The following is a 17,987-nucleotide window of genomic DNA, read 5'->3' as shown; positions in this document are numbered from 1 at the left end:
ACACCAAAGCTAGACCAGAAACCCTTGTTGCCTTCCTCCAGGGGCTAATGTGCACACCAGGGGGTGGGCCATGCGGTTGGTCCCGCCCACCGAGGAGTACACAGTCCTGGAGGCGAGAGAAGCAGAGAGATCAGTTTGAGGAGAAGAAGAGAGTGGAGCTAGAAAAGTGAAGTGGTAGTAGAGAGACTGTGAGACTGCGTCCGGGTGTGTGCCCCGGACAGAAACAGCAAGGTTAGCAGACGGCGGTGACCGTCTGCAGGAGTGGCTGATCGGAGTTGCCGAAAGGAACGGACCGGTACCGGACCGGTACACAAAGAGAGGCCAGCACCATTGGCAGGGGCCTTTCGGATCCCGGCAAGGCTTGGAGTCGCCATAATTTGCCAAATCCGTCAGTGAAGGGGACCTCCGGGTTTCCAAACAACTAAGTCCCGATTGAAGGCAAAAGTCCAACCATATGAGAGAGACACCGCCACCGCCAAGGCACCAGTTTCTCAGGGCCAGCGCCTGTGGGCACAGAGGGGCTCCTCCGGCCCATATCCAAGCCGGGGAGCGGGTTACCGGTGGGAACCCATTGGAACCAACAGAAGTACTAGGTGCAGGGAAAGAGACAGTCACCGTCAACTGCCGGGGAAAAGCAACAGCAGCCGTCCGTGGGAACCGTCTTTCCAGCCGTGTGTTTCACCGTGAACGGTGTCAAAGCCTCAGGCTGAGTGAGTACCACAGTGCCGTACGGCACAGCGCTGCCCCCGCGTCCCTGCACCTCACCAGGCCCCATAACCCGCCTGCCATCTCATCCTACCCGATTACCGGGCCCCGGGACCACCAAACCCCCTACCCACGGAGGGGAGGACTAACAACTTAGCTGCTCCAGTCACCGCTCCCGGGATCCCCGTTCAGAGCAGCGGTGGTGTCACTAAAATCACCACAACCGTGGGTGGCGTCACGGACAATAACCAAATCCCCACCACCAAAACAAACCCCCTTTCACTCACGGGCGAGGAGCGCCGCTCGAGACCCCGGGATCCGGCCCACCGCTCGAGCCACCACAGAGTAGCAGCAGCCGGACCCGAGCAGTGGGTGAGCGTAGCGTTGCCATCCTCCTCCCCGCCCGCGACATTAGTTATAATCAGGCACAACTCCTCAGCAGAGCTGAAGCTGCCAGCACTATGAGAAAACAAACTTAAGCAAGCATTGTTGACCTTAGGGAGATCAACATATCCACTGCGGAGACACCATCACGTGTTTCTCAACGCCCAGGGGGCAATGCTCTAGAATCACTGCGTTGAGAAACACGTGATGGTGTCTCCGCAGTGGATATGTTGATCTCCCTAAGGTCAACAATGCTTGCTTAAGTAGTCTTATACTAGGCATTGCCCCCACTAGCCAGATTCCTACTCCACACTGATGAGGGGCAAATACCCTGAAACGGCTGTCTGTGGATGGATACCATGTTTGGTATAGGTGGTCTCCTTGACTGGAGACTGCCCTTCCCGTGGTTGTTCCTTCCCGGTGAAAGACCTGGCTAGTTTCCTGCCAGCGTTGAGAAACACGTGATGGTGTCTCCGCGGCTTTCTTATTTGCATACTTCCCAGGGGGCAATGCTCTAGAATCACTGCGTTGAGAAACACGTGATGGTGTCTCCGCAGTGGATATGTTGATCTCCCTAAGGTCAACAATGCTTGCTTAAGTAGTCTTATACTAGGCATTGCCCCCACTAGCCAGATTCCTACTCCACACTGATGAGGGGCAAATACCCTGAAACGGCTGTCTGTGGATGGATACCATGTTTGGTATAGGTGGTCTCCTTGACTGGAGACTGCCCTTCCCGTGGTTGTTCCTTCCCGGTGAAAGACCTGGCTAGTTTCCTGCCAGCGTTGAGAAACACGTGATGGTGTCTCCGCGGCTTTCTTATTTGCTATGAGAAAACAAATGCTGCTGCAAATGTTTCTAATGAAAAAAGATTCATTTCTGCTGTACTGTTTAAGTGCTGCAGTACTGTGTTTGCTCTGCTATACTGTGGTATCTCTGATCTCACTGCAGTGCTGTGTGTAATTATGAAAATCAGACTGTCATTCATTACATGTCTCAAACTGGTAATGCCCATTTTATTTAACATAACTGCTAGAGGCAGATTCTCATGCAGATCTGTGTTGGGCCCATATGTCTTAACAGCTCATTTACATATAAGAAAAACATGGATTCCTCTTGAATAAGACATTGGATAACATATATGAAGACATGTTCTTATTCAATTTTCTATGACCTGCATGCCCCTATAGATGGCTTGGGAGGGTTGAACCTACTGATAGATTCCCTTTAAAGGGAATCTGTAACCAGGTTTTTGCCAACTAATCTGAGAGCACTATGACACAGGGGCAGAGATCCTGATTCGAGGAATGTGTCACTTACTGGGATGGTTAGTGTAATTTTGATCATTGTTTAATCAGCAGTAGATTATCATTAGAGGACTACTTGGCATGCTGTCAGGTAGTCGAGCATATCCTTGAGCTCTGTATAACTGCTAGATCTGAAGCAGAGAAAACATTGATTTTATCATGTTGACAGGAAACAGCTCAGTAAGTGACACATCGCTGGAATCAGGGTCTCTGTCTCTACATTATGCTGCTCTCAGATGGGGGAACAAAAACTTGGTGACAGATTCCCTTTAAGAATGATGTGTCTTTCAACTGCTGAGCTATGTTTTTTTGACCAACCACTGTGTCTGTGGTTCACAGCATTGTCCATTTCTTGGTACATCTTAAAGGGAATATGTCAGTAGGGTCAACCCTCCTAAGTCATCTGTATGGGAATGTATGTCATGCGAAGCTGAATAAAAATGATACCTTGATATCTGTGATCTAATGTCTCATTCCAGAGAAATCCATGATTTTTTCTATATGTAAATGAGCTGTTCCAGACTATGGGTCGGACACTGATCTGCATGAAAATCTGTTACCAGAGCTTACTTTTAATGAAAGGGGGTGTTATCAGTGTGAGATATGTAGCTGACACAGAACAGTAGAACTGAACTTTGTCTTCTTACTAACACATTTGCTGCAGCTCTCACAGCTCTGCTGTATTTCAACCATAGTGCAGCACTGGCTGCCTGTGAGATGGAGGCTGAAGTTAAAATGAACCTGCCGATGTGTCTAGTATAATCATGCACAGCTCTGCAGTGAGATCAGGAGATCAGATACCGGCCATCACATATCACACTGGTAACGTCTTAGCAGGGTTGATGGCCTTCCTCAGTGGACCATTACCTGTCTCACTTCCTGATTTTTAATGGCCTGATTTAACATCTATGCTAATTTATTAACACATGGATCTTGTTCTATTCACCTACACAGACACTTTCCTAACTTTGTGAATATGGACTTTGTTCTACTTTTTGCTACATCTGAGTCTTCATTCTTGGTTTTAAATTCATGATCATTATGTATTTAAAATAAAGTGTATTACAATTACAATATTTGGATTTTTTGCTCCATGCACAATTTTTGTAAGATTTATGCTTTGAAATCTTTGCCTGGGTGATACTGTAGCGTTGGCGTCCAGCTCACACACCCTCATGGCCTGACCGCACCCTCCCCCACATTGCCACATTGCCCTGGCCGTCCTTGTGTACTCCTGCGCCATTTCCCAGAAATGCTTCTCAGCCTATGGCTGAGAGGTAGTATGCATTTAAGGTACCCTCCCATTTTGGGAGGTTCCTGCGCAACGCCCTTAGTTAGTTTGGCTACTAGTCTGCTAGCTAGTTGTCATGTCCCGTGCTTCTCTCCCATTACCTGATTTCCCATATTTATCTGTCCCTGCCGTGACCACCATTCCTGTCCTTACCTGCCTACTTGTCTGCCCTAGTGGTCAGCTGCCACAGTCTCGGTCACTATGTGGCGCCCTAGGACCTGGTCGCCACAACGGCATTGCCCTCCTGAGGGTTAATGCTGAGCCTGGAGGTAATGGGGAAATCTACTGGCCAGTAAGTTAACATCCACCGCAGTTTCTCCCTCAGGCCAGTAGGGGGAGCTCTGAACCTGAAGTTTCAGGGAGCTTCCTTAAGCCTGACCTGGGGGAGGAGTTAGTTAGTCTGTAGGGAGCAGCAGAAGTGAACAGACACAGAGTGAGCTGTCCTGTGAATCTGGGGCCTAGAGCTGGAGCAGTTTGGCCCAGAGAAGCAGGAGTAGCTGAGAGGCAGCAGAGAGACTCGGACATCGGAGTCTGTGGTTGCCAGGGTATAAAATCCGTCCCTGGTAGCCGAATCCGAAGGGCAGGGGAGCTGCAAGCCCCTGGCCCAGACACATCCAAGGTACAGCTGCAGCATCAGGGCCCGGTGTGGACCCCAGCGGAGAAGCACCAGGGAGTGGGCCTGCGCAGCCACCTACAGAGGGAAGGGACGTGCTATTGGTCCCAGCAGCGAAGAGGGCCATTGCTGGATTCAGAGAAGCAGGGTCCTATCATCACCAAGAAAGGTACAGGAGTAGGCCTCATACTCAGCTGGCCAGAAAGATCACCCCAAGTACTTCCAGGCCGACCGGATCCCCATCACCACCTGTAACGGTCTCCCAGGACTGGACTGTTCCCAGAGTAAAAGAGGAAAAGGTAAAGAGACTGTTGTTTGTGCCTGGTTCTTTCCTCGCCTGTCGGCCCTGCACCGTGTTAGTCACACAGCACCATAGACTTTCACAAGCACCAACTGTGCCCCGGGCATTGCTCCACCTGTGGGGAGCAGTACCATCATAGCTGCCATAATATCATCCCGGAGGCCTCACACAGCAGCGGCGGCTTATTAGCCGCATACCACAGGTGGCGTCACGAACACAACCATTAACAAGCAAGCCACATATTCTACTGACACCCACCAGGGCCACGGAGCCGGGCCCAGCCACCACTGACTACCACCGGACTAGTCCAGCCCGGCACCGGGTGTCCCATAGCCCTGGGGTGGGCGAGTCAACTTTTGGCGTCACGAACAGGATTTCGTGCCCGGTCCCACCGGGTACTGTGCGCCTGCCGGAATTGTGCTTAAAAGATTGTGTACTGGCTGCAGACCACCGCCGCCATTAGCCTCGCCGAGCGCAGGAAGAAGGGGGGCGTGCCTGACAAAGAGCGCGAAGGGAGCGCGCCATCAGAGCAGAGCGCTGTTAACCCCGCGCGACCCGGAAGAAAATTTGAAAAGTGAACGGAGCCTGGTAAGGTTCACTAAGGGGGAGGAAGATGTCCGACTCCGAGGGAGAGCAGGTGGCTGCCATCGCCCAGGGCGCCGCAGCACCGGCCGAAGTAGTCCCAGTCGCCGTCGCCCCAGCCCCCACTGTAGCGCCGGTAATGCCGATCACCATGCCGTACATACCAGGAGCAGAATGGCTGCCGCAGTACTCCGGGGAGTCCCATACCTTGAGTGACTTCAGAGAAAGCCTGCACAGCTTGTTCCGGGTGTATCCTCTGACTGAGAGCCAGAAGGTGGGCATATTAATGGGACAGCTAGCCGGCGCAGCCCAGCGTGAAGCGAAGTCCTGGCCTGATACAGATAAAGGGACAGCAGCCCAGATACTGGCCAAGCTAAAGAGTACTTTTGACACCCGCACCGCAGCAGAGATAAAGATGAGATTCTTTGGGTGCAAGCAACGGGCCACGGACAGCATAAGGGACTATGCCTTAAACTTGCAGGAGGCCCTGAAAGCAGTTAAACAGGTGGACCCAGAGAGTGTACGTGAAGAAGACAAACTCCTAACTGAGCAGTTCATAGAGGGGCTCCTGTCAGATGCCCACAGGACCCAGCTGCGTATCCTGGTCCTGCAGAACCCTGCTCTGGACTTTGCCAAGTTTAAGGACCAGGCCATCAGGGTACTGAGAGAATCTACACCGAATGACCCAGTACCCCTCCGGCCTCTTGCTATCACGTACCCCGGGGTGGTGCCTGCAACACGAGCCACTGCAGGGGCTGAGGCGCAGTCCCTGGATAAGGATCCCACTGCAGAGCTCAGACAGCAGTTCCAGGAGCTGACCAAGACTGTGGCTGCCCTTGCCAAGACCGTGCAGTCTCTACAAATGACCCCCTCGCCTGCAAAAATCGAGTTGGCCTCCAGCCCAGAAGACGTCCCATGGATGCGACAGAGGAGGATTCCGCCGACCCGAGGCAGAGACACAGACCGGTATGATTCAACAGGACAACCGATCTGCCGCCACTGCAACCAGGCGGGCCACATTGCACGACGCTGTCCTTTAAACGGGCCGAGCCTGGGGCCAGGAGCCAACCCCCAGGTGTGAGGAAGCCCGGCTCAAACCCCAGCCGCAGCAAGTATGTGGGAGGACGCCCGGTCCTTCCTATTGTGCTGGATGGGATCCCTTTGAATGCCCTCCTGGATACGGGGTCCCAGGTAACAACCATCCCCCACAAACTGTACAAAAGATATTGGGCTGATTCAGACATTGACCATGGCCCAGATGATGATTTAACGATTGTGGCCAGTAATGGTCAGCCCTTACCTCAAATTGGGTACAAAGAAGTAACCATTAAAGTGGGGCGGGTGGAATTGCCATGTCAGGGGATGATAATTGTAGATATAGATCGCAAAGAATCTGACCCACTGCTAACCCTTGGTACAAATGTGATAGAAAATTGTATTGCCGAAGTGATAATTTTGTTGCAACAGGCGTCTGAAACTGCCAGCTCCGGGCAGCAGCGTGTCCTACAGAGGGAGATCAGAGCCCTGATGAGGAGGCAGCAAGTAGAGCTAGCCGGAGGAGAAATTGGCAGTGTGAGGGTAAGTGACCCCCTCCCCATTGTAATACCCCCAAGAAGTGAAATGTTGATATGGTGTCGGGCAGCAATAGGCCTCAAGGGTCAGGATTACCATGCCTTGGTAGAACCAGTGTATTCAGACAGTAGGCCTGGAGTCCTGATAGCCAGAGGGGTAGCGGACGTCCGCAAGGGGAGAGTGCCCGTCCGTGTCCTGAATTGTGGGGAGGAGGAGGCCAAATTGCCCCGGTACGCCACTGTAGCAAAACTGTACACTGTCAGTAACAATACCATTAAAGCAGTGGAACCCTTGATCCCGTCCGACCAGGCGGAAGACAATGGCTCCAAGGGGCAGCCGGAAGACTGGTGCCAAAAATTACATGTAGGCACCGACTCCACCCCCTCGCACCAAAAGCATGGGGTTTACCGGGTGGTACAGGAGTACGAGCGGGTCTTCAGCAAACACCCCCTAGATTTTGGGCAGGTGAAAGGGGTTAAACATCAAATCCCCACGGGTGATCATCATCCCATTAAAGAGAGATACCGCCCTGTAACCCCCGCACAGTATCAGTGTGCCAAGGAAATGTTACGGGAAATGAAGGAGGCTGGGGTTATCAGAGATAGTTGTAGCCCCTGGGCAGCTCCACTAGTGCTCGTAAAGAAAAAAGATGGTACAATGAGAATGTGCGTAGATTACAGGCAAATTAACCGCATTACACATAAAGATGCTTATCCACTGCCCAGAATAGAGGAGTCACTAACAGCCTTAAAGTCAGCTAACTATTTCTCCACCTTGGATCTCACCAGTGGGTATTGGCAGGTTCCCGTGGCAGAGGCGGACAAGGAGAAGACTGCATTCACGACACCAATGGGCCTCTGTGAGTTCAATTGTATGCCATTCGGGCTCTGCAACGCCCCAGGGACATTCCAAAGGTTGATGGAGTGCTGCTTGGGCCACCACAACTTTGAAACCGTGCTGTTGTACCTGGATGACGTAATAGTCTACTCCAAGACTTATGAGGACCACCTGAAGCACTTAGCAGAAGTGTTTGAGTCCTTGTCGAAATATGGCCTGAAGATCAAGCCGTCCAAATGTCACCTCTTGAAGCCAAAGGTACAGTACCTGGGTCATGTGGTCAGCGCAGAAGGTGTGGCACCTGATCCGGAGAAAGTCACTGTAATCAAGGACTGGCCAAGACCCACCACAGTGAAGGAGGTGCGGCAGTTCCTTGGACTGGTGGGCTACTACCGAAGGTTCATTGATGGTTTCACCAAGATAGCAGCGCCCCTTCAAGATCTCCTGGTGGGCCAGCCAAAGCAGGCTAAGAAGCAGAGCCCTCCATTTGAATGGAGCAGCCAACTGGAAACATCCTTTGTCCGGCTGAAAGGGGCTCTCACGGGAGAAGAAATTCTGGCCTACCCTGACTACAGCCAACCGTTTGTACTGTATACAGACGCCAGCAACGTGGGACTGGGAGCAGTTCTGTCCCAGGTACAGGGAGGCAGAGAGAGGGTGATAGCGTACGCCAGTAGGAAGCTTCGGCCCACAGAAAGGAATCCAGAAAACTACAGTTCCTTCAAGCTGGAGTTCCTCGCTATTGTTTGGGCAGTGACTGAACGCTTCAAGCACTATCTGGCATCGGCCAAGTTCACCATCTTCACGGACAACAATCCGTTGACACACCTGGCAACAGCCAAGTTAGGTGCGATGGAACAGCGATGGATGGCCCGGCTGTCTAACTTTGACTTTACCATCAAGTATCGGGCTGGCAAGAAGAATAACAATGCTGATGCGCTGTCCAGAATGCCTCACTTGCCCGAGTCTGGAGAAGACATGGATGAACTCGAAGAGATAGAGTTACCGGCTTTCCATCACCAAGGTGTGTCCCAGTGTGAGCATGCTGTGGGAGTGAAGCGCTCAAGCCAGCACGGGGTCTCGGTCAACCCCTTACTCCACCATAATTGGGAAGAAACACAGAACGGTGACCCGGCCGTGCGATTGGTCAAAGAGAAGCTAGCGCAAGCTGAGACCCATCTTGGCCCAGACGCTCCAGAGGAAGCCCAGCAGCTGTGGAAGGAGAGGGGACGACTGTTCACCTACCAAGGCAAGCTCTGCAAGAGATATGTCAACTATCGAACAAATGAACTTGTCTGGCAGATAGTGGTTCCGCAGAGAGATGCTCCAATGGTCCTAGCAGCGTATCATGATAACGCAGGACACTTCGGGTGGAAGAAGTTGGAGGCCCTACTCCGTGATCGGTTCTATTGGGTGCACATGAGAAAGATGATCGAGAAGTGGTGCCGAGACTGTGGCCCGTGTAACCTGAGGCGGAAAGACGATGCCAGCCAAAGGTCTCCCTTGCAGCCAATTGTCACAAAGCAGCCCCTGGAGTTGGTGGCCCTGGACCACGTGAAGTTAACACCAAGCCGGTCAGGCTATGTGTACGCCCTCACCATTGTGCACCATTACTCTCGTTTCCTGGTAGTAGTGCCTGTGAAGGACCAGACAGCCAGGACAGCAGCTAGAGCGTTCCAGGCATCCTTTTGCCGACCTCACGGCTATCCGGAAAGGGTACTGACTGATCAGGGTCCTGCATTCGAGGCTGAAGTGTTCCAAGAGTTCTGTAACATGTACGGTTGTAAGAAAATCCGAACCACACCGTACCACCCCCAAACCAATGGACTGTGCGAGAAAATGAACCATGTGGTTATTGATATGCTGAAGACCCTACCGCTGGAGGAAAGGAACCAATGGCCAGAAAAGTTGCCAGATCTGGTAGACCTGTACAACCACATCCCAGTGAATTCGACCAACTGCAGCCCCGCTTACCTGATGCGAGCCAGACCAGGCAAGTTGCCTGTAGACTTTGAGATGGGGACTGTGTCGCCTGAGGCGGTTCAAGAAATAGAGGATTGGGATACAGAACGGCAGCAGCGGTACCGTAAGGTCCAGGAGTGCGTAGAGAGGAGCCTGTCTCAAGCAAGAACGAGACAAGAACAGCATTACAATCAAACAGCCCCAGCAACTCCCTTAGCACCTGGAGAACAAGTCCTCAAGAAGAAGCGGAAGGCGCATAAATTGGATAATCAGTGGGAAAGCGAGCCCTACACCATTATCCCCTCCAACTTTGACAATAGTAAGGTATGCCTCATAAGCAAAGATGAAGGCAAGACCTATCAAGCAATTTCCCGAGACCGCCTGAAAGCGTGCCCTGAACGGTGCAGAATCCAAAGAGAAATGGAAGGAGTACAAGGAAGTCCCCAAAGTCAAGAGAAAGAAGGGGAGATGATTCAAACCATCCTTGGAAAGTTCCCCAAAACTTGGACCCGAATAAACAATGCCATAGTGGTACCAGTTTTGACGTTTCCGCAGTTGGTCGAGCCAGAAACGGAAAAGGTTCCGGATCCACCTAAAGAATCGTCCGCTCCAGCACGAGATGACACGCCAGCAGTGGAACAGGAGGATCAACCCCCTGTCAGTGGTGAACCTGTCATACCCTTGGCGACTCTTAGATCACAAAGGCAACCATCACGCTTACCTATGGGGGTTAGGCCCACCTGTAGTGCTGAGATAGAAGACGCACCACGTAGTCAGGGGCAAACACCAGAGCTACGTAGGTCCCAGCGCAGCACTCGGGGACAACCCCCTCTAAGGTATAGGGAGTCAACTGTATAAGGGAAAGAGTACTTATTAGAGTGTAAATAGTTATGCAAAATGTCTGTCATGTTGTGCACAAAATGTTTTCTTTTTCTTTGATTGCGAAAATGGACAATTGGGCCACTGGACTATGGGTGGCCAACACCTAAATTGTTCATAGTTAGCACCAGTGTGCTCAAACACCCCTGAAGAAAAACCCGTCCGGCGTGCATAGAGTGGGGTCATCAATGCTCTGACGCACGCCCAGAGCCTACGTTGGGGGTTTGATCGCGGCGGGTCCCCCATGGAGCAGTGTAATGGACACCCGGCAGGGAGCCACACTGGACTCTTATAGAAATGTTTAAGATTGTAACGTTAAAGAGAATGTGCCTCCCATATTGGGATGAAATGTATGACATGTTATGTTTTGTTTCTACAGTCCGGGAGTACTGAATTTAACTAAGGGGGAGTGTGGCGCCCTAGGACCTGGTCGCCACAACGGCATTGCCCTCCTGAGGGTTAATGCTGAGCCTGGAGGTAATGGGGAAATCTACTGGCCAGTAAGTTAACATCCACCGCAGTTTCTCCCTCAGGCCAGTAGGGGGAGCTCTGAACCTGAAGTTTCAGGGAGCTTCCTTAAGCCTGACCTGGGGGAGGAGTTAGTTAGTCTGTAGGGAGCAGCAGAAGTGAACAGACACAGAGTGAGCTGTCCTGTGAATCTGGGGCCTAGAGCTGGAGCAGTTTGGCCCAGAGAAGCAGGAGTAGCTGAGAGGCAGCAGAGAGACTCGGACATCGGAGTCTGTGGTTGCCAGGGTATAAAATCCGTCCCTGGTAGCCGAATCCGAAGGGCAGGGGAGCTGCAAGCCCCTGGCCCAGACACATCCAAGGTACAGCTGCAGCATCAGGGCCCGGTGTGGACCCCAGCGGAGAAGCACCAGGGAGTGGGCCTGCGCAGCCACCTACAGAGGGAAGGGACGTGCTATTGGTCCCAGCAGCGAAGAGGGCCATTGCTGGATTCAGAGAAGCAGGGTCCTATCATCACCAAGAAAGGTACAGGAGTAGGCCTCATACTCAGCTGGCCAGAAAGATCACCCCAAGTACTTCCAGGCCGACCGGATCCCCATCACCACCTGTAACGGTCTCCCAGGACTGGACTGTTCCCAGAGTAAAAGAGGAAAAGGTAAAGAGACTGTTGTTTGTGCCTGGTTCTTTCCTCGCCTGTCGGCCCTGCACCGTGTTAGTCACACAGCACCATAGACTTTCACAAGCACCAACTGTGCCCCGGGCATTGCTCCACCTGTGGGGAGCAGTGCCATCATAGCTGCCATAATATCATCCCGGAGGCCTCACACAGCAGCGGCGGCTTATTAGCCGCATACCACAGGTGGCGTCACGAACACAACCATTAACAAGCAAGCCACATATTCTACTGACACCCACCAGGGCCACGGAGCCGGGCCCAGCCACCACTGACTACCACCGGACTAGTCCAGCCCGGCACCGGGTGTCCCATAGCCCTGGGGTGGGCGAGTCAACTACCCTCTCTGCGGGCACTTAATTAAGGCCCTCTCACTAAAGGGTAAGCCCGGGTCCCCCCTGTGGTCCAGTGGATCCACTCCCGCTTGCAGCCTCAGAAACTCGTGCAGTGAGCATTACAGATATCTTGCCGATATATATCTCAATAAAGTAGAATGTCGTCAAAAAGTTAATTTATTTCAGTAATTCAATGCTAGAAGGGAAACACATTTATTATATAGAGTGATCTATTTCAAGTGTTTATTTCTGTTGATGTTGATGATTATGGCTTACAGCCAATGAAAACCCAAAAGTCATTATCTCAGAAAATTACAATATTATATAAGACCAACTGAAAAAATGATTTTAAACTCAGAAATGTTGGCGCCTACTGAAAAGTCTGTACAGTAAATGCACTCAATACTTGGTCTGATCTTGATACTGCATCAATGAGGCGTGGCATGGAGGCGATCAGCCTGTGGCACTGCTGAGGTGTTATGGAAGCCCAGGTTGCTTTGATAGCAGCCTTCAGCTTGTCTACATTGTTGAGTCTGGTGTCTCTTATCTTCTTCTTGACATTACCCTATAGATTCTCAATGGGGTTAAGGTCAGGAGTGTCTGTTGGCCAGTCAAGCACAATGATATTGTTATACTGGTAGACGTCTGAGCTGACTTTGGTCTTGATAAAACACAGTGGACCTACACCAGCAGATGACAATTCTCCCCAAACCATCACTGATTGTGGAAACATCACACTAGACCTCAAGCAGCTTGGATTGTGGCCTCTCCACTCTTCCTCCAGGCTCTGGGACTTTGATTTCCAAATGAAATGCAAAATGTACTTTCATCTGAAAACAACACCTTGGACCACTGAGCAACAGTCCAGTTCTTTTTCTCCTAGTCCTAGGTAAGATGCTTCTGGAGTTGTCTATTGGTCATGAGTGGCTTGACACAAGGAATGTGACAGTTGTAGCCCATGTCCTAGATACGTCTCTGTGTAGTGGCTCTTGAAGTACTGACTCCAGCAGCAGTCCGCTCCTTGTGAATTTCCCCCAATGGCCTTTTCTTAACAATCCTATCAAGGCTGTGGTTAATTGATTGTGCACCTTTTTCTACCACACTTTTCCCTTTTACTCAACTTTCCATTAATATGGTTGGATACAGCACTCTGTGAGCAGCCAGCTTCTTTAGCAATGATCTTTTGTGGCTTACCCTCCTTGTGGAGTATGTCAATGGCTGCCTTCTGGACATCTGTCGAGTCAGCAGTCTTCTCCATGATTGTGTAGCCTACTGAAACAGACTATGGTACCATTTTATACACTTAGGAAGCCTTTGTAGGTGTTTTGAGGTAATTATTCTAATTTTCTGAGATAATGATTTTTGGGTCTTCATTGGCTGTAAGCCATAATCTTTAACATTAACAGAAAGAAACACATGAAATAGATCACTCTGTGTGTAATGACTCTATATAATATATGTGTGTTTCCCTTTTTGTATTGAATTACTAAAATAAATTCACTTTTTGATGATATTCTAATTTATTGAGATACACTTGTATATATAATGCCATAATATATAAGCTTTGGCATGAAACTATCTTCCAGAACCTCACCTTTGTAGCAGAGTTTGGCTTTTCTTCAACCTAGTTTTAAGCCTCCTACACAGATGTTTCTGTTTTTATTAATTACTAGCTGTAGTACCCGGGCGTTGCCCGGGATAGTAACTATCTCTCTTCAAGTTTCTGTCTGTCTCTGTCTGTCTGTCTCTGTGTGTCTGTCTCTGTCTATATCAGTTTCTCTGTCTGTCTTTGTATCAGTCTCTCTGTCTGTCTCTCTCTATCTCTGTGTCTCTATCTCTGTGTCTTTCTCTTTCTCTGTGTCTGTCTGTGTCTGTTTGTCTCTCTCTATCTGTCTGTCTCGTTCCCCGTCTGTCTCGTTCCAGGGCTATCTCTTTCCAGGGCTGTTCTTTTTCCCGTCTGTCTCTTTCCAGGTCTGTTTCTTTCCAGGTCTGTCTTTTTCCAGGTCTGTCTCTTTCCAGGGCTGCCTCTTTCTAGGTCCGTCTCTTTCCAGGGCTGTCTCTCTCCAGGGCTGTCTGTTACAAGGGCTGTCTCTTACAAGGGCTGTCTCTTTACCCGGCTGTCTCTTTCCAGGGCTGTCTCTTTCCAGGTCTGTCTCTTTCCAGGTCTGTCTCTTTCCCCATCTATCTCTTTCCCCGTCTGTCTCTTTGCCTGGCTGTCTCTTTGCCCGGCTCTCTCTTTGCCCAGCTCTCTCTTTGCCCGTCTGTCTCTTTCCAGGGCTGTCTCTTTCCAGGGCTGTCTCTTTGCCTGGCTGTCTCTTTGCCTGGCTGTCTCTTTCCAGGGCTGTCTCTTTCCAGGCTTCTCTCTTTGCCCATCTGTCTCTTTGCCCGTCTGTCTCTTTCCAAGGCTGTGTCTTTGCCCGGCTTTCTCTTTGCCTGGCTGTCTCTTTCCAAGGCTGTCTCTTTTCAAGGCTGTCTCTTTGACCGGCTGTCTCTTTTCCCATCTGTCTCTGTCTCTATCTCTCTGTCTCTTTCCCCGTCTGTCTCTGTCTTGTCTCTGTCTGTCTGTCTTCTTTCTGTCTCTCGATCCGTCTCACCACCATCATATTACCTCACACATAAGCTTCTTATACTAACAGTGTATTTTGTTCTTATAGCAACCACTGACAGTTGCTATTAATAGCCCGTATCTCCCACCTCCTTTCAGATTAATGGAGGCAGGATTTTGGAGACTAACTGTAAAGCGCAGGGTTACATTTTCCCATCCAAATATAGTCTATAATGTTCCCTGAGTCATATGAGGCGTTTGTGCAAAATTTCGTGATTGTAAATGCGACGGTGCGGATTCCTTTAGCGGATATACACACACACACTCACACACACACAAACATACACTCAGCTTTATATATAAGACTATATGAAAATAATGATCATTATCACCTCTTTAGTATAATTGGTCACACATTCAACTGAATATAATCCTACAATATACCTGACTTTTTCCAAACCAACCTAAAATGTTTGCACAGTATCGTATGTGAAATCTGATGAAATTTGTGCTTTCAGGTAATTTTTTTCCTTAGGCAATGGTTCTTTTGTTGCTGTTCCCAATTTGGTTACCCACTATAATCTTAAAATCTTAAAAAGTTCCTTATTATACCATGCAAATTACAAAACTGTAACAAAAGAAACAAGTTAATAATTTGATTCTGAAACATATCCATCAATCATCTATGATGCGATAACTGCAAACTTAGGGGTTTTTTTCATACTCGTAGCAATTTAGTCTAAAAATAATCCCATCATACTTTATGTGTTTTCTCTTTTAGCTCTTTGGATACAATGGATGATGATATCAGCAGCTCCAGGAAGAGATATGAAGATGAAGAGGGTATGCTTGCAGAATAATATTAGCCGTTTAGTTAATGGTATATTGATGGCTTCTGATGGTGACTTACATTCTTACTCTGGCATCTCTCCAGATTACCACTCTATCTACATCGGAGTGCCAGCTCCAAGGAGTTACAGAAGAAAGAGACGTCGGAGAAGGTCTTTATCCAGCCGGGAAAGGAGCAGTGAAAATGAGAAGCAATATAGCATGGATGAGCATTTAGATACAGATGAAGGAGGAAGACTCAACTATGACAATGAGAATTATAACATCAGCAGAACCAGTAAGTGACAAAATGAAGAAAAGGAAATATACCCGAATCAAAAGAAATAGTCAAGTGAGGCTTGAACACAAGGTTAGCCTTACGTAGATGGTGTCCAATACAGTGGCCTCACTCTGTCTCCAATATGGTGTACTGACATGCAGAACAATATGGTGACATATATTATTGTACCCAAATTACAATAAATGTAACTTTGGTGAAATAACTGCCGATCACTAGAACTTTAACAATTGGTAGTTGAAGCGTGCCTATGTACAGAATAAGCTCCCACATAGCCTCCTGTATAAAGCATGAGCTCCCACATAGCCTCATATATACAGAACAACCAAACAAAACTTTTGTCCAGCTCACCTGTTTTTCATGGGAGACCGCTTATCCAGGACCGTGCAGGGAAAAGGAAGGTAGCAGAACTCATGGCATAAATTTGAAAAGAATTCCAGCAATCAAGTCCATGGAAAAATTTCTTCATTAAAAATATCACTTTTTTTTATAAATCCATATTAAAAAAGTCCATGGTATGATTCAAACTGCCCCACAAGAGGACGCGCCCTCTTGTGGGGCAGTTTGAATCATACTATGGACTTTTTTTAATTTGGATTTATAAATAAAAGTGATATTTTTAATGAAGACATTTTTCCATGGACTTGATTGCTGGAATTCTTTTCAAATTTACCTCATATATACAGTATGATCCCTACATAGCCTCCTATATGCAGTATGAGCACCACATAGCCTCCCATATACAGCAGCAGCCCCCACATAGACTCCTATATATAGCATGAGCCCCCACCTAGACTTCTATATACAGAATGAGCTCTCATATAGCCTCCTATATACAGCACAAGCCCTCATATAGCCTCCTATTTACAGTATGAGCCTCCACATGGCCTGTGATATACAACATGAGCCCCCACATAGCCCACTGCATGAGCCCCCACATAGCCCCTCTGCATAAGCCCCTACATAGCCCCTCTGCATGAGCCCCCACATAGCCTCCTATATACAGCATAAGCCCCCACATAGTCCCTATGCATGAGTCCCCAAATAGCCTCCTTTATACAGCATGAGCTCCCACATATCCTCCTATACATAAATCCTCCTATATACAGTTTTGAGTCCCCACATAGCCTCCTGTATACAGTATGAGCCCCCACAAACCCATACACAAATGAAAGAAGAACAAGAAAATCACATACTCAACTCATTTCCATTGCCCCGGGGCTCCACTTCTTCTTGATGCCGTTAAAGGAAGATGCAGATGCTGGGCCATGAGGGCTCCGCACTCCTTTGCCAGAGAGAGACAATGCTTGTAGACTGCTTCAGGTGGGGTGGGCAACACTTACTGTACTCTTCAAGGTGGCGTCCTTCACCCCACAGCTGGTCACAATCTTGGATCTTTTAGATGGACACAGGACACTGAAGAACTCTTGGCAAAATAACTAAACGTTTTATTACTTCTTCCACCTTCATGACAAACATGGCCACATTTAAGCGGTTCTGCTGCCTATTTTCCCAGGGTACTCCATCTGGCCTATCCTACTGTCTGGGACCTAGTCTTTCAACTGCTCGGCCTATGCCTCCACTTCCCCCCTGTACTTCTCTCCAAGGCTACACGTGGTCCACTCACTGTCTCTGACAACTTCTAGTCCCTGAACTTCTCTAGGTCCATCCTGAGGAACTCACTCTTGAGCACATCCATCTAGTCCCTGGACTCTTCTAATCCCGTTCCGAGGTGAGTCATAGGCTCCGGACTCTTGGAGAATACAGTACCTCCAGGTTCCCTGATGGAACCATGTTACAAGGTCACGTTCTCACTACTGGAACCCCTGTGTCACAGGCCTGTCTCTACAACCAACCCCCTGGCCATCTGTCACTCCTCCCACCTTTGCTCTCAGCTCCCTCTGTAACCAGAAAGTATCTGATACTGCTTGATCTTCACAACATTCCTATACATTACCTTACACTACACCCTACTTAACATTCTCCACACATTGCTAACACATAACAGATTACAATTTACATTACCATATACATCGTTAATACGTTTGCACACAGTAACATTACATAACTATACAGTTAACCTTACCAGGCCTCAGCGATATGCGGCGTCGGCTGCTGCACAATGTTGGTTCTGCTACATTGGGGAAACGCATTATCCTGCAGTATAGTCCATATAAAACACACTTGACTTGAAACATATAAAAATAGTATAAAGTTCAGTAGGAGTGGGGGCAACACGACCACCTCCTACACTGACATGTACATGCTAGTGTACCGCCCCGTGCTCGGCTGCGGCCGTGCCGCTCGGGTCCGGGCTCGTTTGCTGGGTGGCTTGAGCGCCTCCGGACCCGGGGGTCACTTTGCTCTGCAAGGGGATGCTGGCGATCTAGATGGGGGTGGTTAGGTAGGT

General features: G+C 49.3%; 1 protein-coding gene across 3 annotated transcripts in view; it reads left to right on the top strand.

Moving 5' to 3' along the window:
• The window catches only part of SLC4A5 (solute carrier family 4 member 5), a 274,330-nt gene that overhangs the window by 38,825 nt on the left and 217,518 nt on the right, over positions 1–17,987 (top strand). For all 3 annotated transcript variants that reach the window (XM_075346132.1, XM_075346133.1, XM_075346131.1), the window contains exons 2-3: positions 15,233–15,294; positions 15,386–15,577. In XM_075346132.1, coding sequence (XP_075202247.1) covers positions 15,246–15,294; positions 15,386–15,577 — 241 coding nt within the window. In that variant the 5' untranslated portion in view covers positions 15,233–15,245. The remainder of the gene's footprint in view (positions 1–15,232; positions 15,295–15,385; positions 15,578–17,987) is intronic.

Source organism: Anomaloglossus baeobatrachus, chromosome 4 (assembly GCF_048569485.1).
Source record: "Anomaloglossus baeobatrachus isolate aAnoBae1 chromosome 4, aAnoBae1.hap1, whole genome shotgun sequence".
In the NCBI taxonomy this organism is placed as follows: domain Eukaryota; kingdom Metazoa; phylum Chordata; class Amphibia; order Anura; family Aromobatidae; genus Anomaloglossus; species Anomaloglossus baeobatrachus.
Note: the sequence above shows the minus strand (reverse complement) of the source record. Positions and strands in the feature narration are given on the sequence as shown.